Here is a 22931-nt window from a genome sequence, read left to right as displayed (position 1 = left end):
AGGTTGCGGATCCTTGCCGCCCAAGTAGGACGGCTACGATCCAGCGGTGGAAAGTACTTCATGGGAGTGGAACCCAAGTGCCATTCAAACATCTGGCACAGGTACCGCAGCGCCTTGCGAGCTGCAAGTTGAATGGTGTCAGGCATACGGGCTCTAGTGGTGGTGACGCTCCAGGGTTGCATCTCTAAGTACTTATCACTGGCGCCAATATGGATGGTGACCTCATAGCTTTCGGTGCCATGCTCCATGAACTCGCGACCCACGTACTCCGGACGTTCCGGAATACCAAGTCGCACCGTGGCAGCATAAAGCACTCTGGGGAATCCATCTTCGTTGATGCAGTAGGTGGTGGTCCAGTCATCAGCCATCTGATTTTCAAGGGTAGGGTTAGCATGACAATGATAAAGTTTAAGGAGTAATAGGGTTTCAAGGATTGACCATCCTAGGGCTCCTACGGTCATCATTCACTACCGGTTCGTGTCCTACAGCCAAGCATGGCTCTGATACCACCTGAAGCACCCCGACCCGAAGATCAAGGCTAAACCATGTATTATTTACCGAATTAAGTCTCCAGCACAATACATGTTACATCAAGTGGAGTCCAGAGTCATACAGAGCTTTATTTAACACGTACATGAGGAGTAAAGTGAGAACACAAAGCTACACAGAACAACCATAGGATAACAATTAGCATAACGACATGCAGGACTAGCTCTTCATCCATCACGGCTCCACTCGATCAGCTTGGGTGCGGACACGATCTACTCGTAGTCTTCTGGCATAAAGTTAGGATTCTCTGGAGAAAAATCAACAAGGGTTGAGTACAAAAGTACTCAGCAAGTTCCACCTCACCCTACGGGAGGGGAATGACATGCACGACGCACATTAAGCACAATGCATTAGCAATGCAACTAATGGTCTGCAACCCTTCCCGACACAATCCACAGTAGGTAGCTCACTAGTTGTCAGGACCACACCGTAGCCTGTCCATACCGTGGACACGGACCATTCGAATGGATTATACACTCTGCAAAGGTCGTACACTGTACCCACATGCTCGACTGCCCGAACGGACAACCGACATAGCCGACACCTAGCCGTGGTCACGCCCAAGCCCGGCCGCACAAACCCTCGGGCCCTGACCCCAATGGTCTATACCCGTAAACCATCCCTGCGACCGTCAGGCTAACCAGTGGGATTAGGCTAAGTCCGGCCCATACCGGAACCTGTGGTCGTACTAAAGTAAGCTAGGTGAGATGTCAAAATAACTCGGTCCTTATGGTTCACCAAGGCAGCAACCATCCCTCAACATACCTACTCGAGCCTACCACCACGGTAGCACTCACCCGCCAGTCTACCACCACGGTAGCGCCGGCTCCAGCACACCCAGCTGCCCTGGTCTCAGCCAGATCCCTTCGTATCCTAGTCTCAGCTCTGGATATGCATGACTACTCAAATGCATGCATGAGCACACTCAATCACTCAAGTACTGGTATATGTAATCGATCCTAGACCCATGGTACAGCTAAACGTCCTCACATGGATGCAACCGCTCACGTAGGGGTCGATGAAACTTGCCTTCACTTATGTACGCGTCGGCGGCAGCGGCTTCCTGCTCGCGGTACGGGTCTTCTGGCTCCGGCTCGTGGTACTGGCCTTCGTACTCCTTGGCAGGCTCCTCCTCGGTCACTCCGTGATCTACGGGCGAAAACGGCACAACCGGCAAACAAACACAAGCAAGCTATAAAATAAGCTCAAATGGAGATGAAAATAGGAGGAATAGATAGTATATGATTTGAGGAGAGTTTAGGAAAAAGAGTAACGTGAAAAGGAGTTGATATGAAGGAGATATAGAGTTTACAGTATTGGTTGGTAGAATGATTTGGATTAAGTGCTTACGGCCTGGTGGGTGTTTTGGGCCTTTATTAGTATTGTGGAGTTAATGGTCGGGGGAGCTGCCTGCCATCTCACCTTGGCGCGGAACAGCTCGAGGAAGAGGGCCAATTGTTGGAGCTTCGTCTCGTGAGTGAGCTGGGCTCGGGAGGAGTGGTTCAGCTGGCGGAGCGAAGCGGCTCGGTGTGCTTGGGCTGGTGACGGGGCTCGTCACGGCCTCGCTCCTTTTATAGGCGAGGAGAGCAGCAGCGGCGTTGCGCAAGGACGGGCGACGGCGTGGGCTGCGGTAGCTCGTCATCAACGCGAACAGTGGCAGCGCTGAAGGCGCGAGCGTCGAGGCGGCAAAGCCAGCGAGGACGCTGCAGTGGCGTGGGCGAGGTGGGGATGCGGGGGTGGGCGGCATTGCGTGGTGCTGGCGGCAGTGCGCGGTCCCGTCGTGGGGCTGGCGTGTCGCGCGTGCGCGAGCGAGAGCGAGCGCGGGTGAGGACGGCAGGGAGGGGGCCGTGCTGCTGTGTGGGCGCGGGTGAGGCGGTTCGCGCGGCGGAAAAATCTCGGCTGGCACTATGCGTGGCGACCCCAATTTATGGCGAGGTGGGTGCTGCCATGACGGGTCATTTCAAGGTCAATGGTGTGGGTACTCTGTGGCTTCCAGGGAATGATGAAGTTATGGCGAAGGAGGTAGGCGTTGTCATGATTGTCTGGGAATTATTGTGTGGTACGGTGACTCGAGAGGCTTCTATGAAGACGAGATGATTTTCGTCGTAGGTGCAAGCATGCGTATGCTGGTTACTGGAGGGAACGAATGTACTAACGCAAGGCAAGAGTATAAAATAGTTTGCCTAGTAATTATGTAATGCCTCATATAACGTTAGTATTATTTTACGTTACTAGTTTAATTGCAACCTAAGTTTTATTTTAGTGATTGTTGGAAATTGAGGTGGCCCTACTAAGTTGAGGATCTACACCAACTCACTTCAGAGTCGGTCAGCTTCTAGTACTTAGTGTATCGGGTCCTTTTGACGGCAGAGCCGCCTTTTGCTTCCGGGAGGCAGAACCTACCAATAGATGAAGCTGGCTTCCGGGTGGCAGAGCCAACCTTCGATGAAGCTCAGACCCTTTTGTGATCCCGGGTGATAGAGCCAACTTTCGATGGATCACAACTTATACACCAAGTACTAAGCTTAACCGGAAGACTAACACTTATAAAGACACTTACCTTATTGGAGCAACAAAGTTATAAAGGAACACACACATTGTGGTGGCTAACCTAGCACACTCTATCTATGCTCACTTCTACCATGCCCTTGGATGTGTGTGGGATGGAGTGGAGTAGTATGGCATGGCAAGGGGTGGCACCCTCCTTATATAGGCACTCATACCCTCTTGGATGAGTGACATATGTCACACTCTAGGAAGTTTCCTACAAATATCTATTTTTTGAAAATTCTTAATTTTACCATGACAAGAAAATATCCAAGCTTCATGTCTTCTTATGATTCTTGTGGAGCATTCTAGAACCTTGTCATGGTAAACAAAATTATGACATGGTTTATCCTTATTTTTATAGAACATTCTAGAAGTTTGCATTTTATATTTCAACACTCCCCTCAATAATGATGAAAACTGGGATGTTACAGGCTCCCTGTAGCTTATTACTAGACAATGAAAATTCAGTTAGCGAACTGCAATTTCCCAGGGCTCGAAGGAATTCCCAGCCTTCATTGTCTGTTGATTGAAGCATGTTTCGCCCAAGGTTAAGATAAGACAGCTCTGCAAGGTTTCCCAAAGAGTTTGGGATCTGACCAGTGAAATAATTATTTGATAGGTCTATCGCTTCCAGACATGGAGGATTTCCTATGGAAACTGGAATGTGACCGTCGAAATGGTTGCTTCCCAATTATAGAATCGTGAGATTCGGTAGAGCATCTCCAATGTTAGACGGCAATGTGTTGCCTAGCATATTGGCTGCCAAGGATAAGGCCTGAAGAGAAGATACATTAGATAGATCTTGCGGGATTCTTCCTGATAGGTTATTTACGCTTAGGTCTAACTCCAATATGTTTGGCATTTGCCAAACCTCAGGAATCTCGCCTGATAGGTTGTTTTGGTTTAGGTACAAGCAAGTTATGTTTGGCATTCGCATAACCTCGTGGGGAATTCTTCCATTGAGTTGATTTTGTGAAAAACTTAAAAATTGTAAAGTGGTGATGTTTCCCTGAGCTACTGGGATGCCCCCAGTTAGATGATTACTGTCAAGGATGATAGTCTCTAGATTGCTAAGAGACCGTATTTTAGCAGGAATGACACCGTTGAGGTTGTTCGAAGTGAGATTCAAAAAGGCTAGTTTGGAACAGTTTGTGAGTGCTTCAGTAATATCACCCTGCAAAAGATTGCCTCCCAGAGAAAGGGTGTTCAGGTGCTGGAGTTTGCCAAGAATAGGTATGGGGCCACGGAATCTATTATCGGATAGATCGAGCGTGCGAAGGGAGGTCAGATTTCCAAGAGCAGAAGAAATATTGCCATCTAGGTTTTTGCCAGGGAGGTTCAGTTCGGTGACGCGATATGGTGGCGTGGAACTGCAGACAACACCGTTCCACCGGCAGAAATGGGTGCTGGTTGTCCAGTTCATGGCTCCGAATGGGTTGCAGATCCTCTGCTTGAAGTCTAGCAGTGAGCGCAGATCGTTTCTGTTATCATGAACAGTCGAGCTGTGGGCGTTGCCAACTCCATAACACAGCAGCAAAAAAGGCAATACGATAAGCAGGGCGAGTTTTGCCAGCAACATCGAGTGACACATAAGGAACATATCAATTGTCACCTGCAAAAATAAAGTATAAAGTTGGCAGCGGATAAGGTACTACTAGGGGAGCTACGCTGCGTATGTTCATGACTTCATGCTATAAGCCGAGGTAATTCTAGGAAATATTGAGAAACCGGATAGAGTTGCAGCAAGTAACTATCTAAAACCATATAAAAAGTAGCAACACAATGTGGATAGTTATGTAGGAGCACAAATCATGACTTCAGGAGGGGGGGGGGGGGGGGGGGGGGGGGGCGAGAAGAAGGGGAGGGGGTACCTCTGCTGTGCGGCAGCCTTTCCAATCTGCTTCGTTTTGCTTGGCAGTGGGTGTTTGAACTGTAACTAGGAATGAGCTGGATGCTCAGCTGGCCGAGGCCCCGGGGGTTTTGTTGGTGTAAATGTAATACTAGTCAGCTTGGCGCGCTACGCGCGCCTGTATAAAAAACGTGGACCTAAAATATTAATAGAAAGATATTATCCGTTACTATGTTCGAAGCAACATTGTATCGGTGTATTGAATTAGATCTAAAAATTACAGTAAAGCGGCATAGTAGTTTTGTGTCTGAGAGCGCGTCAATCTCAAACATTATAGTATAAAGGTACATGTAATTTTTCCTTAGGAATTTTTTTAATGTCAGTAGGTATAGTTTAATTACTTTAGTAGGAAAAAAAATAAGATTAGAAATGAATGAACAGTTTAATTATATTTTGTGGGTTTACGGAGGGAAATCAAAACCCAAGAAGTAGTACAACTACCACATGTAGATATAGTATACAAAGTTTAGTTATTATTTTTATATGTAGGAAGTAGTTAAATATATTTTGTATTGTCAAATAATAGAAGGAAATTATTTTTTTTAAAGATAAAGAGACTAATTTAATAGAATCGTGAGCCCCACGTGGGTCCCACCTGAATAGTACATGGGTCCCACGTGGGTCCCGCCTGAATAGTACATGGGTCCCGCCTGAATAATACGTGGGCCCCACGTGGGTCCCACGTGAATAGTACGTGGGACCCCGCATGAACAGTGCACAGCCCCACGTGGGGCCAGAACTCACGGGAGGCCAGCATTTCTTGGCCCGATAGTATAGTTACTCAATTTGTAAAGGACCTTTGTGGGAAAGTATGGAATAAAAAGAAGTGTGTGAGTGGAGGGAAACACAAGCCAGAAAACTTCCCCCAAATCAACATGGTATACAGAGGTAGGGTTAGGGTTCCGAGCTCCGGCGAGACGGCCGACGCGTGAGGCTGCGGCTGGAGCTCCGGCGAGGCGCCGGCGTGGGCGCGTACCTATGCGGCAGGCGCGCGCGCGAGGAAGGCGCGCGTGGACCCGCGAGGTGGCCGCGAGCGGCGGGCCGGCGGCACGCGGCTGTGCGCGACCAGCGGGCGAGCGCTGCGTGTGTGAGCCTGCAGCTTGTGGCGGGCTGCGGCGTGAGCGCAGGTGGCCGGTGGCCGGTGGCTGCATGTGGCCGCGGCGCGTGGGTGCGTGGACGCTCTTCTGGTCGGTGTGCTGGTGGAGCTGAAGGAAGACTGAAGCAGCTACTGTTTTTTTTTCTGGGAAAGTAGTTCGTGTGTGGTTGTGTCGAACCTCTAGAGATGAGTCAGAGGAGACGTCACACCCTGAAATTTAAAATTTTCAAGATGTGATTAAAAATAAAAATAAAACAACAATTTTTTCATAATTTTAAAAATTTTCGAACATTTATTTTCTTCACAGAGAATTTAGTGTAAAAAAAATAGATTTGTTGTTTTTCTAAATTAAATAAGGTTGTTTGGTTTGTTTCGCATTCATACTGCACTGCATTGTTCTTTTTGTTTGTGGTTCAGTTTGAATTTGAATTCTTGGTTTCGAATTTGAATTGTTTGTGTTTGAACCTTTTTCAGAAAATGGAAAACTTCTCCCTTCTTCCCCAACCCGTTTTCAGCCCAGCAGGCCTGCCCACTCCCCCTTTCTCTTTTTCTCCCCGCGGCCCAAACGCCACCGCCGGCCCATCTCCTTGTTCCGGCCCAACCCGCTTCAGCCCCCCCTCTCCCGCTGCCGCCGACAGGTGAGGCCCACCTGTCGGGGCCATCTTCCCCGCACCGTGCGCGAGGAGGACTCGGAGTCCGGCCATGCCTCGAGCCGCCTCGGCGTGGCCCTGACGAATTGGATGCTCCAGCAGTAGTTCCAGTTCCGAAGGGAAACAAAAAGGGAAAGCCCCCATTGGTAGAAAAAAACCCACAACCCCTTGGGGTTATCCTGCGCTTGGAAGAAGAACTAGGAAAAGGAAAAAATATAGTGATAGTTTTATTCTTCGTCGCCGTAAGTAAATACGTAACTAGGAGTATGGAAAATTGCATTTTTGGGCCCAGGCTCTGTGCTCCGGCCAATAAAAGGCGCCGCCCTCACCCTAGAACCCTACCCAGCCGCCGTCGTCGCTTTCATTTCGCGCAAACCCTAGCTACAACCGCCTCCATTGTTGGGGTTCGCCGGAGCTCAGCGGAGTCGCCGTTCCATCGCCTTCCAGACGACCTCGAGCCCCCACGAAGGTTCGCATCAAGGTAGTGAACCGCGCGGGCCTATTCTCTCCCTCCTTCTCGCTCTGTTTTGCCCACGCTAGCTCGCCGGCGCCGCCGTTCCGCCATGCGCCGCCACAAGCCTGCTCCGCTCGCCTAGGCCCCTCCCAGATGCCCCAGATGAGTTCACGAGGTCGCGCGCATGCTCCCCGTGCTTGCCGCACTCGATTTCGAGCCCCGGACAGCCGATTCGGCCAAGTCCGGCCATCCCGCCGCTGCGCGCCGCCGCCACGCTTCGCCGCCGGCCGCTCAGCGCCGCCGCCGTTTGCCCCAACCTCCCCTGGCTGTCCAATCTTGATCCGTCGGCCCAGATTAGATGCAACTCGAGTCAAACCTAACCCTTACCGGTCAACTATGGTACTTTTGCAAAAGAGCCCCTCGATTTTCTGGAAACTAACCCGCGGTCCAACCCAGTTCAAAAATAATTACAAACCAGTCCTTTCTTTTTTGTTTAAACCCCTGGACTTTACTAAAATAGAACCCGCCATCCTTAGCCTGTAGTTTTGCAAGCTAACCCCTGCTGTTTAGGTTTAACTAGGTTTTAGCCCCTGGTTTCTTTCTATCTAGCCCCTGAAAGTTCAAAACCTTCGCAAACAAGTCCCTGGTGTACTGGTTTAGCTATATCTTTCACGTTTCAACTTCGTTTTCAGCGATTCTTGCGCTCATGTGATCCTTGTGACGTGTGCAATAGTTTTATCACCTTGTTATCCTTTGTGAGCACACTTTAATATGCCTCGCAAATTATTTTTGCTAGCTCTTCATATGTCCATAGTTAATCGCGACTAGATTTCCTAACTCACCGTTTATCTCATAGTTTCCGTATCCTAGCTCCGTTTTCCATGTTTCTTGCACTCTCATAACCATAGCAGCGAGCCCTATCCTTTAGTGTGCTCTTTTAAAGCTTTTCTTTGTTTTGGTGTATTGTTCTTAGATGTATCTTCTTGTTTGCTTTGTATGTTTGCTCGATGATTGCTTCGCGTAGAAGGATCGCTGTTCGAAGTTTGAAGATCAAGATTTCCAAGTGAGCCAGAGCTGAAGAGCAGTAAGAGTAGCTTTTCGTTGGAGAAAAGCAAGTGACCCTAACCATCTTTCTATCTATGCTTATTTACAAGAGTACTATGATTTAATTGGAACATGGAGAACCACCCAAGAAAATCGTACAACCACAATACTATATGGCTCTGGTCTTGGCTAAGTAATTAGATGAACTATATGTTGTGTTGGGGTGGTTTGATTGCTAGATTTTGGGTTACCGAATTGATGGAGCGGGTGAAGGAAGCTGCGTCTTCTGAGGTACCGCTAAGACAGGGACCAACACATACATATAGGGATTCTTTGGAAAGGCCTCGTAGCGTCCCTATGCAATTACTCCTCGGAAGTGTGATATTGTGCCTAGCTAGCACATTGCATGGTTGGGTTCAAAGTTCTTCGGAACTTTTACGCGAATTGTGGTGAAAGTGTACAACCTCTACAGAGTGTAAAACTGATATATCAGCCGTGCTCACGGTCAAGAGCGGCTTGGACCCTCACATGATTAATTTAACTTAAAGATGGATTTAAATCATTTTCTGGTTATTTCTTGTGGCCTTGCTGAGTACCAACCATAAGTGTACTCACCCTTGCTTACTGCTGCTCAGAAGGAGAAAGTTGTGGTGAAGTCTATTGAAGATGTTGCTGAGTTCTATGCATATGCAACCCCCAGTCGATTGCCTGTGAAGTTTGGAGCCATCGTTTCCAGGATAAGTTGTGTAACTCTGATAGTCTTTTATTTATTTTAGTTCTCTTTTTCGTGATACTATTACTGATTATTCACTTATAATGTCTCTATATGTATGAAACTCGATCATGGCATACATATAGTTATGCATTCGGTTTTGTCCTTAAAACCGGATGTGACAGAAGTGGTATCAGAGCTGTATTGACTGTAGGACATAAGCCTAGGTAGCAATGGTCGTTATCTAAGGTTTCTTTTGATATAAAATCTATTCCTGCTCATTGCTTAACCCCCTCCATTGAATATTCTCTCTCCTTAACTATTTTTTTCCTTTCTCAATGAACCTTGATAACTGATCTTTCTCACCTGACCCTTTATTTCATTTGCACTTTCTTAATTGCAAATGTAAAACGAAATCCACAATCTTTGTATCTTGACCTACTCGCTCCTTTATAATTTTCTTATTGATGCTTGACCCTAGGTCAATTACTCCTTTTCTTGATTCTCGACACTCTCTCCTTTCTTTCCAAATACATGTCGCTTTGGATTCATCCCTTGACTTTGATTCCAAAGTATCTTTTCTAATTCAAAAATATTTAGATTATCTGACGTATCCTAATGCCTGTCCAAGTTATCTAAAGAATGGAGCTGCTAGTGCATCATAAGGAGTCAATGCGAACCAAATGGAACTGTACCACCTGCCCACATTCCATCTTAAGTTGGATGAAGAATTAAGAGCACCACCAAAGGTCAAGCCTGAGCAAGGTTATGACACTCTCACTACCACTACGATCATGAAGGTGGAGCCAACGCTGGACAAGTTGAAGGAGGTACGTGTCTTCAACGACAAAGCTGGAAGATATAACCAAGCTTAAGATGACCCCTTCTAACTCTATTAACAACGTTTAGCATCGTTCTTTGACCGTGTTGACTGGTGGAATTCGGTGTTTGCATGATGATGTTTGTCTTTATGATCTTGTCTGATTCGTTTCTTTGTAATGATTGTTGGTGTATTGTGGGTCTTCTACCTACAATGACATCAGTTGCCTAGATGGGTTCTTCTTTTAAACCTCCCCCTCTTTGTTATCCTCTATCTTTTTACCTAATCCTTTAGAGGATGTCCAGAAAGGAGTTCATGGCAACGCTGACAGCAATAGTAGAAACCTCCAAGCACCTACAAATGAAAGAAGCTGAAGACAAAAATGCTCTCTTTTCCTTTCTATTATCCACATGTCTTTCTCCCCTCCACCTTGATTTATTTAAGTTGTGACCACCAAGAGCTGGTGAAAGGATATTATGGACATTACCTTGTTACTCGATCTTTCTTCTCACTGCTAACCTTATTCCTACCACCCAACCAGATGGTGAGTCCCAGCAGAAAGGAGAAAGAAGACCTCAACATTCTAGCACAAACTTCGAGAGTACAAGCAATGGTTCCAATCAGGGTCAACATCCAACAGCATGTTACAAAGCAAGCCTCATTCCCGAAGAACCACGATCCTATCAGCAGTAATAACCATCAAATCCCAACAATTCTGCCACCGTTTGATAAGGAGAAGCTATTAGTTGTGCAAGCTCAAGTCTTACAAGGGAAGTTGTAGTCCCCACCGGACCAGTGAAAAGGCAAGTTGCTGAAGCATGGAAAAGTGAAAAGCGCAAGAGAAACTATGAAGCACAAAAGCCACTGATAGAGGACCAACATGAGATTAGTAAGACTCTAGAAATGTGCCAATGTTGTGAACATTATGGTCGTCTGTGTCTCCAAGAAGATAGCTTAATGACAAAGGAAGCAAGACAACGTTACCATTCAGATATCAATAGGGAGTTATCTGCCCAAGATCTAGTCCTAGTAGGAGTCCCCCAAGATGAAGACAGTACTCAGACTATGAATCTCGAGGATTGGACTATCTCTTTCAAAGAGTTTCAGCCTAAAAGAAGCAAGCAGTCCAAGAAACAAATTAGTAAAGCAAGCCAAGAGAAGATGGAGTTACCACAACCATTGACAGATAGAAGTGTTCAACCCAGTTCCAACCAACTACAGCCTGAAGTGGTTCAACCTCCATATGACAACTCTATCAAGAAGAATCCTGACGCACAAGCCTTTCCACTAAGAGTGAAGGTGGAGCAGAAAGAAAGTCGGGATGGACGTGTTAAAAGAGTAGTGTGCTTTAAATGTGGTGAAAAGGGCCACTATGCCAACAGATGTTCCACAAAGCGAGGAAACCAGGATGGGTATGCTAAGAGAATGTGTTCTGTATGTAGTAAAGAAGGGCACTATGCTAATGGATGTCCAACAAAGCGTAAGAAGAGTAGATCCCGTGATTTTGGGTTATATTGCCTCAAGTGTGGAAAAGATGGACACCTAGCCAGTTGGTGTGCTCAACCTCCGGACCAAAATTCCAATGACCTTGCATTCGATCGAATGTCATCAATTGGTCCTCTTGTCAGGAAGGATGATCAAAATACATCAGCCAGATAAGGATGCTATCAATCTTTGATACCCAAATCTCCTGCAACATCAAGTCGCCAAGATACTAAAGCAAGAAAAGCATGGCTCCACAGTACAGCGTATGCCTAAGGACGTTTTGAAGGTTACGAAATGTGTATGCAGGCTTGAGAAGTGATACAATATACTCAAGCCATAGAGAAGCAATCAAGCTCTATTCGGATCACCTTATCGAGGCACGAATGAAGTTATTCAACAGAGGGGCCAACTAAGCTGAGGAAAGGATTGATAGTTAGAGGTGGAATTAGACTGAGTATCCATGAAGTGTTTTGTGTGAGTTACCAAGAATTAAGGAGTATATGTTGTAAGAAGGAATGACTGAGAAGAAAGTTAATGTGTGTTGGATGCTGTCCACCTAAACCTTTGTCTCATGCTAGCCTTGTGAATCTCGGGACGAGATTCCTTTTAAGGGGAGTAGTTCTGTCACACCCTGAAATTTTTAAATTTCAGGATGTGATTAAAATTAAAAAATAAAACAATAATTTTATCATAATTTTAAAAAAATTTGAACATTTGTTTTCTTCATAGAGAATTTAGTGTAAAAGAAAATAGATTAGTTGTTTTTCTAAATTAAATGAGGATGTTTGGTTTGTTTCGCATTCATGCTGCACTGCATTGTTCTTTTTGTTTATGGTTCAGTTTGAATTTGAATTGTTTGTGTTTGAACCTTTTTCAGAAAATGGAAAAATTTCTCCCTTCTTCCCCTAACCAGTTTCAGCCCAGCAGGCCCGCCCACTCCCCCTTTCTCTTTTTATCCCCGCGGCCCAAACGCCACCACCGGCCCATCTCCTTGTTCCGGCCCAACCCGCTTCAGCCCCCCCTCTCCTGCTGCCGCCGACAGGTGAGGCCCACATGTCGGGGCCATCTTCCCCACGCCGTGCGCGAGGAGGACTCGGAGTCCGGACACGCCTCGAGCCGTCTCGGCGTGGCCCGCACGCCAAGGCTCCGTGCTCCGGCCTATAAAAGGTGCCGCCCGCACCCGGGAACCCTACCCAGCCGCCGCCGTCGCTTTCGTTATGAGCAAATCCTAGCTACAGCCGCCACCATTGTTGGGGTTCACCGGAGCTCCGCGGAGTCGCCATTCCACCGCCTTCCCGATGACCTCGAGCCCCCATGGAGGTTCACATCGAGGTAGTGAACCGCGCGGGCCTATTCTCTTCCTCCTTCTCGCTCTGTTTCGCCCGTGCTAGCCCGCCGGCGCCGCCGTTCCGCCATGCGCCGCCGCAAGCCTGCTCCGCTCGCCTAGGCCCCTCCCAAACGCCCCAAATGAGTTCGCGAGGTCGCGCGCGTGCTCCCCGTGCTTGCCGCACTCGATTTCCAGCCCCGGACGGCCGATTCGGCCAAGTCCGGCCATCCCGCCGCCGCCAAGCTTCGCCACCGGCCGCTCAGCACTGCCGCCGTTCGCCCCAACCTCGCCTGGCCGTCCAATCTTGATCCGTCAGCCCAGATTAGATTCAACTCGAGTCAAACATAACCCTTACCGGTCAACTATGGTACTTTTGCAAAAGAGCCCCTCGATTTTTTGGAAACTAACCCGCGGTCCAACCCAGTTCAAAAATATTTACAAACCAGTCCTTTCTTTTTTCGTTTAAACCCCTGGAATTTTCTAAAATAGAACCCGCCATACTTAGCCTGTAGTTTTGCAAGCTAACCCCTGCTGTTTAGGTTTAACTAGGTTTTAGCCCCTAGTTTCTTTGTATCTAGCCCCTGGAAGTTCAAAACCTTCGCAAACAAGTCCCTGGTGCACTGTTTTAGCCATATCTTTCACGTTTCAACTCTGTTTTCAGCGATTCTTGCGCTCACGTGATCCTTGTGACATGTGCAATAGTTTTATCACCTTGTTATCCTTTGTGAGCACACTTTAATGTGCCTCGCAAATTCTTTTTGCTAGCTCTTCATATGTCCATAGTTAATCGCGACTAGATTTCCTAACTCACCGTTTATCTCATAGTTTCCGTATCCTAGCTCCGTTTTCTGTGTTTCTTGCGCTCTCATAACCATAGCAGTGAGCCCTATCCTTTAGTGCGCTCTTTTAAAGCTTTTCTTTGTTTTGGTGTATTGTTCTTAAATGTATCTTCTTGTTTGCTTTGTATGTTTGCTCGATGATTGCTTCGCGTAGAAGGATCGCTGTTCGAAGTTTGAAGATCAAGATTTCCATGTGAGCCAAAGCTGAAGAGCAGTAAGAGTAGTTTTTCATTAGAGAAAGGCAAGTGACCCTAACCATCTTTCTATCTATGCTTATTTACAAGAGTACTATGATTTAATTGGAACATGGAGAACCACCCAAGAAAACTGTACAACCACAATACTATATGGCTCTGGTCTTGGCTAAGTAATTAGATGAACTATATGTTGTGTTGGGGTGGTTTGATTGGTGGATTTTGGGTTACCGAATTGATGGAGCGGGTGAAGGAAGCTGCGTATTCTGAGGTACTACAAAGGCAGGGACCGACACATACATATAGGGATTCTTTGGAAAGGCCTCATAGCGTCCCTATGCAATTACACCTCGGAAGTGAGATATTGTGCCTAGCTAGCACATTGCGTTGTTGGGTTCAAAGTTCTTCGGAACTTTTACGCGAATTGTGGTGAAAGTGTACAACCTCTGAAGAGTGTAAAACTGATATATCAGTCGTGCTCACGGTCAAGAGCGGCTTGGACCCTCACATGATTAATTTAACTTAAAGATGGATTTAAATCATTTTCTAGTTATTTCTTGTGGCCTTGCTGAGTACCAACCATAAGTGTACTCACCCTTGCTTACTGCTGCTCAGAAGGAGAAAGTTGTGGTGAAGTATATTGAAGATGTTGCTGAGTTGTAGGTGTATGCAACCCCCAGTCGATTGCCTGTGAAGTTTGGATCCATCGTTTCCAGGATAAGTTGTGTAACTCTGATAGTCTTTTATTTGTTTTAGTTCTATTTTTCGTGATACTGTTAATGATTATTCACTTATAATATCTCTATATATATGAAACTCGATCCTAGCATACATATAGTTATGCATTAGGTTTTGTCCTTAAAACTGGGTGTGACGGAGATTGAAGCAAAGAGGAAGGAAGAAGAGGCTACGATGAAGGCAGTTGCCGGTGGATCAGGGGGAATTACAAAGACTGAGGTGATGAGTGAGATGCTGTTGTCGGTCAAAACCCACCGGCGAGTAGCGACATGCAACACGAAGAGCCGGGAGGTCTCCGGGGCATTGGCAGGCACTGCTCCCTCATCAACGGCCTGCAATTCCCCCACACGCCGCGGCTTTGAAAGATGCAGGGCGTGCCACCTGACCTATACCCGATCAGGAAGGTGCGAACGTGCTTGCAACGATTTACCTGCATACACAGACACGCGGAAACGTAAGTCCGAGCCGTGGTCAGCTCCCCGGGGCGACTCTTGCATCGGCTTTAAAGAGCCAATCGAGTCCCGGTGTCGGATTGGATCTGCTTGTATCCGGATATTGATAAATAAAGCAAATAATTGTAAAGCTTCTTCAATTAAATTTAACTAATCTAATCCACGACGGTAAAAGCCTCACTGCTAGATCGGAACATCCTACACGTAATTAGGCCTAATGAGGCTAATAAATAACCAAACCTTAACCAGAAAAGAGGCCTAAGAATAAGCGAAAGCCAATTCCCGGATCAATCCCTATTAAGATCAAAGAAAAGCATCTAATACGTCACCGGATCATCCAACCCGTTTGCAAGGACTAACCTAGCAGATATTATGTCAACTCTTGAATATGAGAGCAAACCATAACGGACTAGATCTACTAGATATAAAAGAAGTAGGGTGTTATCTCCATGCAACTAATTCTATGCAACAAGAATTAGCATAAGATTGAAACGTGACTTGCACAGAGATAACATGATATTCGTAGATGATAAGCAACAAAAGCACAATAGATCTACTAAAGCCATGCTACGATCATCAGGATAACTAGCATTACTCGCCATAAAAAATGCTTCAGTACGAGTAATATCAAGGTAAAAGCAAGAACAACGCTGCCCTGATCGCAAGAAGCGATCAGGGCAGCATGGCGCTTACTTTGATGAAACCCTAGAATTAGGGGTGGCGGTGCGCCGAGAGTTGTTGATTGCAAACGTGATGACGTTCTCCTCTTTCGAATACATAAGGTACATATTTATAGTCCGGAGACTTGAGAAACAATCTAAACTAATGTGTCCATATCGGACTCTAACTCAATCTGAACTAAATCTAAAGATACATGGCCCACAGGGCCCAAATGCTCACGCAGGAGCCGATTCGTAAGCCTCCTTCAACTTCTTCATTAAGCCCAACTCACTCACGGCCCATTAATTAACCTGTTAAATTATGGCAATAACACATGCCCCCTGGTTTTGGCAATGATAATTCCAAAATCACTTCGCCGCTTCATCTTCCCGTTAATGCTCATTAAAACCGCTGCAACCACCAAGGAAGACGCAACGTCTCTGCAACTAGCTCCTCGTAGAATGTGAAACTGCCGATCCATCTTCCATTTTTTTACTATTTAATCTCATCCCGAATCGACTCTCTTCATGGCAAACTCATCTTCCTCCCAAAGCCAAGTAGCACAGAAAACCCCAACCTTCAGTAGCCATGGCGATTTCCTCCTTTTCTGGCTCCAACTCCATCGGCCACCCTTCTTCCCCTTCTTCTTCAAGCCTCTCCGCCTCCTCCCTCGACTCCATTCCCGAGAGTTGAGAACCGACGCCAGAATACGACCCAACGGCGGCGTACAAGGCGCTCGCTCCTCTGCATTGGGATGCAGAGGAGTTCGACTTCGGGATCGCCTCCGAAGACGACGAGCCCTAAACTGAAGGCGAAGACCTCCAACTCCTGTTCCAGGAGGAGTTGGAGAGCAGCAGCGACGACGGCTTCTTCTGGGATGGAGCCGGTTCCTCCTCGGAAGAGGATATCGGCTCCTCCTCCAGCGATGAAATGATGGGAGGAAAGCCCTTCCAATTCCTCGGGTCCTCCGAGGAAGACAGCGAGGAAGAAAGCAGCGGCGGCGGCGGCTGGAGTGACGACGCCGAGACCGACGGCGGCGGCAGCGCCTTCGACGGCGCTAGTAACGATGATGACGACGACGACGACGACGACAGCGATGGCGGAGATGCGCCGGCTCGAAGCCCCAAGCGCCGTAGGTACTAGGTACCTATGAGCGGTAGATGTAGGTAGTAGTGTAGAAGTAGTATAAAGCCGAAGGATTCTTCCTTTGTCAAATCGGTTTTCCCATAAAAATCCAACTTTTAATGAAGTTTATTATCTTTTAACTTGTTCGCTCGAATCTTACCCCAAAAGCCGATGGCATCGCATCAGGCTTTACTAATGTCCAAGAGCCGACGGAATTCAAAATTGGAAGCAACTCGTATAAGAACAGAACACCACTCCCACTTCTGAATCCAATTCGAACTAGACACTCCAAATCCGAGCGTAATTCGAGAATTCGCTCAATAAAGCAAAGACTCGCAAGCATCCAAAATTCAAATCAGAGCCCGCAGAACAACCAAACCCTAAATCAGCAGATCTAAACCATGGCGGACTCTGCAGCTCAGACAACGAACTCTGCAATCGACGATGCGGCAATTTGCGGCCTGAAGGTAATATTCAGCCTACCTTTTTAACTTCTTTCAGCTCATTACAACTCTGAACAAATTAAACTTCTGAAACATGATAGCACATGTAAATTTCTGAATCTCTGAACTTCAGGTGTCAGACATCCTCCTGCCGCATCCTTCCAAACCAAAATCCTTTTGTCTTGGCCCACGAACTTATGAAAATCCCACAGATTTAGTCTCCTGTGAAGCAAATAGGATCCCTTTCTCCCTTTCGTGAGTCAAAACATCGATTTGAACTCTTGGGCCGACTGCTTAAGAGCCTGGCCCAATCCACCTGAAAGCTGGATTACATGGTATAACAGAGTAGCAAAAGCTCATATGCCCTTGTGGTAGGATCTAAACATAGCTGATGCACTAAGTTTATCCTTGTCTCCTCTTGACAAAGATGAAAACCTTCTGAAGACCATCGGCTATTTTTGGTCCGATGCTCTGAACTATTTTCTCTTCGGTCATGGACCCATGAGCCCTACCCTGCTAGATGTTATCATGATCACTGGCCTTGACATTGAATCTCCAAATCCTGCTGCTCACCGAATGGTAGAAGTCCCCTTCAAACTCTCATCCAAGACAGATTGCACAAACTGGAGCACTTACATGAACCAACACATGAAAACAAAAGGTCCAGTGAGTAAAAAGGAACACACAGCCTTCTTGAACCTTTGGCTAGAACACTTCATCTTCTGTGGCCCTTCCTTAGCTCCAACTAAGAATTATCTTCCTTTGGCCTATCATCTGGCCATGGCAACCGCACTGGCCTAGGCAAACTCTTTCTTGGAGAAACATACAGATATCTCCATTTGATGACAACTAATTTGCTCAACGAAAAGAAACACAGAACTGGAGGTCCTTGGTGGTTTATTCAGTTATGGGCACAACTCTATTTTCAGCATCAGATCCCAAACTTTCAAAGCCTGACCAAGAATTCCTTCCCCGATGAAAATGGCAAGCTAATTAGATGTACCAGCTATGGCCAAGCTCTATTCAGCCTTCCTGGCAGTAAACTGAACTCGACAGATGCAACAAACTGGTTCAGAATTTTCCACAAAGGCCTAGAGAATCCCCTCTTCTTTCCATTCACTGAATCTGAAGCTTTTGAGAACCCAACTGCCTTTAGACTAGATAGCTTTGCCGATGACGACAGCACTCGGCATCTGTATTCTTTAATGATCCGACCTGGCTTCCTTTCTGTTGGCATCAGTGTTTCCAACAGAATCATCAAACCAGGCTATGAGACTTATCAACCAGTCGTAGCAGCTCGGCAATTTGGCTTAGGACAAGTCCCTCCCCACTTCCATATTCACCACTTGGTGGAGAGCAGAGCCGATCTGCTCGATGGTCTCACCAGCTCAAGATGCTACAGCATGTTTGACAATCTCCACATTCCAATACCAGCCGATCTATCCTTTTCTCCTTCATCAATCGGTTTTAATACTTGGTGGGAAATGTGGAAAACTCATGTCTTCATAAAAGCTTTAGGTCCTTGACTGCAGCAAATTGATCTTGAATATGTAATCCCCGAAGAAGAGGTACTAAATCTGTGCACTTATTCTTTCTGAGTCCTTTACCAATTTCTCGGCTAACCTCGCTCACCTTGCTTGCACCAACAAGATGGTCCAGAACCCATGACAAACAATGGGGAGCCATTCCACTTTCTTCCATCTGCCCCTGATGTTCTTTTTTGTAAGGGATCACCGCCAATGAAGAAAGTGATAATGACTGTTCAGCCAGACTCACCCCAGTCGGCTTCTAAGCAGAGACAATTCTCTGGAGGTGCTGCCCCCAGAGTTCCAACTAAGAAAAGGAAGATCTTCACAAGACGGGTCATCAAGAAGACAGCACAACCTTCTCCAAGTCCATCAGATTCCAACAACAACCAGGTAATCCATCTCTCTGAATTTTCCTAAATGTTTTCCCCTTTTATGTGCACATATACTCTGGTTGATTATAATCTTTTCTCCAGGACACAACTGATGAAATCCTTAGCACTGAAAGCCTATCACAACAGAGAACCGCTGTTCATGAAGTCGATACTGGAACAACTGAAATCCCTGAACAGCAAGAAGCAACCATCGTCCAAGCAGAAATTCACAGCGAAGAAACTGCAAGAGATGATGCGACGATGGAAGCCCAACCCAGAACTCCCGAAGCTCCAATAGAGACGAGTGACAAACAAGCCGACATAGCCAATGCTACTGCCGCTGCCCCAATTGAGCCGATCACACTCGGACCGACTATCGCTCCTTCTTCAGAACATGTAACACCACATGAGCCGATGCTAAAACAGCCGACAACTCCGTTACTATACCTTGCTCCCAAAACTAACTCTGATATTTCCACAGGATTTTGACATTTCAGATTTACTCTCCTTTGACCCAACATCAATGAGTCTGACTGCTCTTGGAGCAAAGGTACCATCTTTACAGCAATCGGCTAACCTGGCAGATCAGCTTCAACTCATCAAGGATCTGCTATCTGCCCCAATCAATATTCTGGTTGACAATTCCAGCAAGATAAAAGAAATCCTTGAGCAGATAGAAACCCAACTTCCAGAGTCACTTCGAGTCAAGCTTTGGCCAGCCGGCTATCTTCCCTTCTTTCGGGCAGAGGTGAAAGCAGCAAAATAGAGAATAGAATTACGCCATTCTCAAATCCCTCTGAAAGCTGACATTGCTCAGAAGTGCAAACTGTTCAACCCAAAGAAATCAACTCTGGATGCCAAAGCCAATATCTCAGCGAGTACAAGGCAACTCAACCTCCTGAAGAAAAAACTGGCATAACTCGAAGAAAAAGTCCGCACCACATAGAGACTGATCCAAGAGGAGGAAACCTCGATTGCAAACTCCAAGCAAGAAGCCCAAGAAATGATCGAACAGATACGAGCGGAGTTTGCAGAGATAAGCACCTTGAGTCAACAGATAGTAACAGGCGATGACAAGGACGATGAAGCAGTCATAGCAAAAGCCGACGCCGTACGCAGAGAAGCCATCCATGCCATAGAAGAGTTCCTGAACTAGTAGAACAATTCAGAAAACATTTAATGTTGCATGTTAAACCTGAAACTTGTACTCATTAAAAACATCTTAAGTCGATGGTTACACATTGGCTGCCTTGCTTCTCATATATATATATATATATATATATATATATATATATATATATATATATATATATATATATATATATATATATATATATATATATATTGCTAGCCAACTCAACGTGTTGGCCTCTTTCATCATTTTTTTTACTACTAGCCAACTCAATGTGTTGGCCTATTCCATTTTTTTTCTTTTTTCTCTTTTTTTTGCTGGCCAACTCAACGTGTTGGCCTTTTATAATGCAGCCAGATGGATCTCATCGGCTCTTATCACTCGTCTTCCCACATGCTCGGGAAATACTTCTTGAGGTGTTGGCCATTGACAGCTACAGGAAACTTGACACCATCTAATTCTTCAAGCATGTATGCATTCCCAGGCAGGACCTGATCAACCTTGTACGGTCCATGCCAAGTAGGAGACCATTTACCATACTTCCTGTCTTTAGTTCCCAATGGTAGCACTGCCTCCCAAACTAGGTCTCCAACCTGGAATTCTTTCGGCTTAACCTTTTTGTTGTATGCATGAGCAACTTTAGCCTTGTTTTCCTTGATCTTCTCAAGTGACCAAAGTCTTAGCTCTGTAAGATCCTCCACATTATCGCTCATTAAGGCTGCATACTATTCAGCCGATAGATCATTCTGAAACTCAACACGCCTTGATCCAGCCGTGATCTCCCGTGGCAACACGGAATCTTGACCGTAGACCAGATGATATGGTGACGTCTTGATAGATCCATGACACGAAATACGATATGCCCACAAAGCCTCTGACAACACCTCATGCCAGCGCCTAGGATGTTCATCGATCTTCCTCTTGATCAACTTGATAAGGCTCTGGTTGGATGCTTCGGCCTGTCCATTAGCCTGGGCATAATATGGAGATGATCTGATCAGCTTGAACCCCGTGTCATCAGCGAACTTTCTAAATTCGTCCGATATAAAGACCGATCCTCCATCAGTCGTAATGGTCTGAGGAATCCCAAACCTATGAATGATGTGCTCTTTAACGAAACTGATCACATCTTTTGATGCCACCGACCTCATGGGTACCGCCTCCACCCATTTTGTGAAATAATCCGTGACAGTTAACACCCATTGGTGACCTTTACTAGATGGCGGGTTAATCTAGCCAATCATATCCATGGCCCAACCCCTAAACGGCCATGGCTTAATGATAGGATTCATCACTGATGCCGGCACTATTTGAATTTTACCGAATCTCTGACATGCCTGACATCCCTTGTAATATTTAAAGCAATCCTCAAGCATGGTAGGCCAATAATATCTCGATCGTCTAATCAACCATTTCATCTTCTGAGCCGATTGATGAGTACCGCAGGCTCCTTCATGAACCTCATGCAAGAGCCGATTCGACTCCGAAGGCCCTAAACATTTAAGCAGCAATCCTTCCAAAGTCCTGTAGAACATGTCATCTCCTATCAGAACATACTTCATAGCTTTAAGTCTTAGCCTTCTGGGTGCCCCCCGAGCCGAATCCTTCAAATAATTGAAGATATCGGCTCTCCAGTCTCCAGGTTCCAGAAACTGAACCTCTATGTCGACTCCATCGGCTGTTTCCTTGTATCCAGAAGCCATCTGTGCCAAATCATTGGCTTCACTGTTCAAAGTCTTTCGTATCCAGTGGAAATTAATGTACCTGAATCGTGACATCAACTCGCGGCACTGCATCCATATTGGAAAAAGAGCCTCGCTCTCACATTTATATTCTTCCGTGAGCTGAGAAATCACCAGCTTCGAATCCCCAAATACTTCCACTGCTTCTGCACTAGCTTCCAAGAGTAATTCCATTCCCTTGCGAACGGCTTCATACTCTACTAAATTATTGGTGCATGGAGTAGCCATCCTGATGGAAAAAGAATAAGTCGCTCCACGAGGCGATACCAACAGAATTCCTACGCCGCACCCATCATCACAAGTTGATCCATCAAAGAACATGGCCCAGGCACGCATAAAAAGTGCAGATACATTAGTGTTGACTCTGTCTGCAATGAGATCTGCCAGTGCCTGCCCCTTGACTGCTTTTGCAGGTTGATATCGGATATCGAATTCTGACAAAGCAAACATCCATTTTCCCAGTCGGCCTTTCAGAATAGGAGCCGACAACATATGCTTGATGACATCCGATTTACATATAACGATCGTCTCCGCCGAGAGCAAAATATGTCGAAGCTTTGTACACGTAAAGAATAAACAAAGACAAAGCTTTTCGATCTCAGGATACCTGGTCTCGGCATCCAACATGCGCCTGCTGAGGTAGAAGACAACCCTCTCCTGGTCGTCATGTTTCTGAATCAAAACCGAGGCGATGGAAGTGTCACCCACGGACAGATACACATAGAAAGGCCTGTCCTGCCGTGGAGGAACCAAAACTGGAGGGTTCGACAAGTATTCCTTGATTTCGTCGAAAGCTTGCTGCTGCTCTGCCCCCCAGTGAAATTCATCCTCGGACTTGATCTTCACCAGACCCATGAATGGCTCGATACGCCCAGACATATTGGAGATAAATCGTCTGACAAAGTTGATTTTGCCGATGAGCTTTTGTAACTCCTTCTTCGTAGTAGGCGGATTCATTGTCTTTACCGCCTCCTGACTCTTCAAGCCGATCTCGATTCCCCGCTCATGCACCAGGAATCCTAAGAACTGACGGGCTGACACGCAAAAGGCACATTTCTTTGGGTTCATTTTGAGCCCAAACTTTCGAGTTCGTTCCAAAACTTTACGCAG

General features: G+C 46.3%; 1 protein-coding gene across 1 annotated transcript; it reads right to left on the bottom strand.

Moving 5' to 3' along the window:
- Positions 1-3567: 3567 nt before the first annotated feature.
- Positions 3568-5072, bottom strand: LOC120708595 (LRR receptor-like serine/threonine-protein kinase FLS2). The gene is made up of 2 exons (XM_039993952.1): positions 4971-5072; positions 3568-4711 (listed from the first exon to the last, which is right to left on the bottom strand). The coding sequence occupies exon 2, from the start codon at positions 4697-4699 to the stop codon at positions 3791-3793; it is 909 nt and encodes a 302-aa protein (XP_039849886.1). The 5' UTR covers positions 4700-4711; positions 4971-5072; the 3' UTR covers positions 3568-3790.
- Positions 5073-22931: the final 17859 nt, after the last annotated feature.

The sequence above is a fragment of the Panicum virgatum genome, chromosome 1K (genome assembly GCF_016808335.1).
Source record: "Panicum virgatum strain AP13 chromosome 1K, P.virgatum_v5, whole genome shotgun sequence".
Taxonomy (NCBI): Eukaryota; Viridiplantae; Streptophyta; class Magnoliopsida; order Poales; family Poaceae; genus Panicum; species Panicum virgatum.
Note: the sequence above shows the minus strand (reverse complement) of the source record. Positions and strands in the feature narration are given on the sequence as shown.

Excerpts from the sequence above, each read along its gene's own strand:
- LOC120708595 (XM_039993952.1), bottom strand. The coding sequence starts at position 4,699 with ATGTTCCTTATGTGTCACTCGATGTTGCTGGCAAAACTCGCCCTGCTT.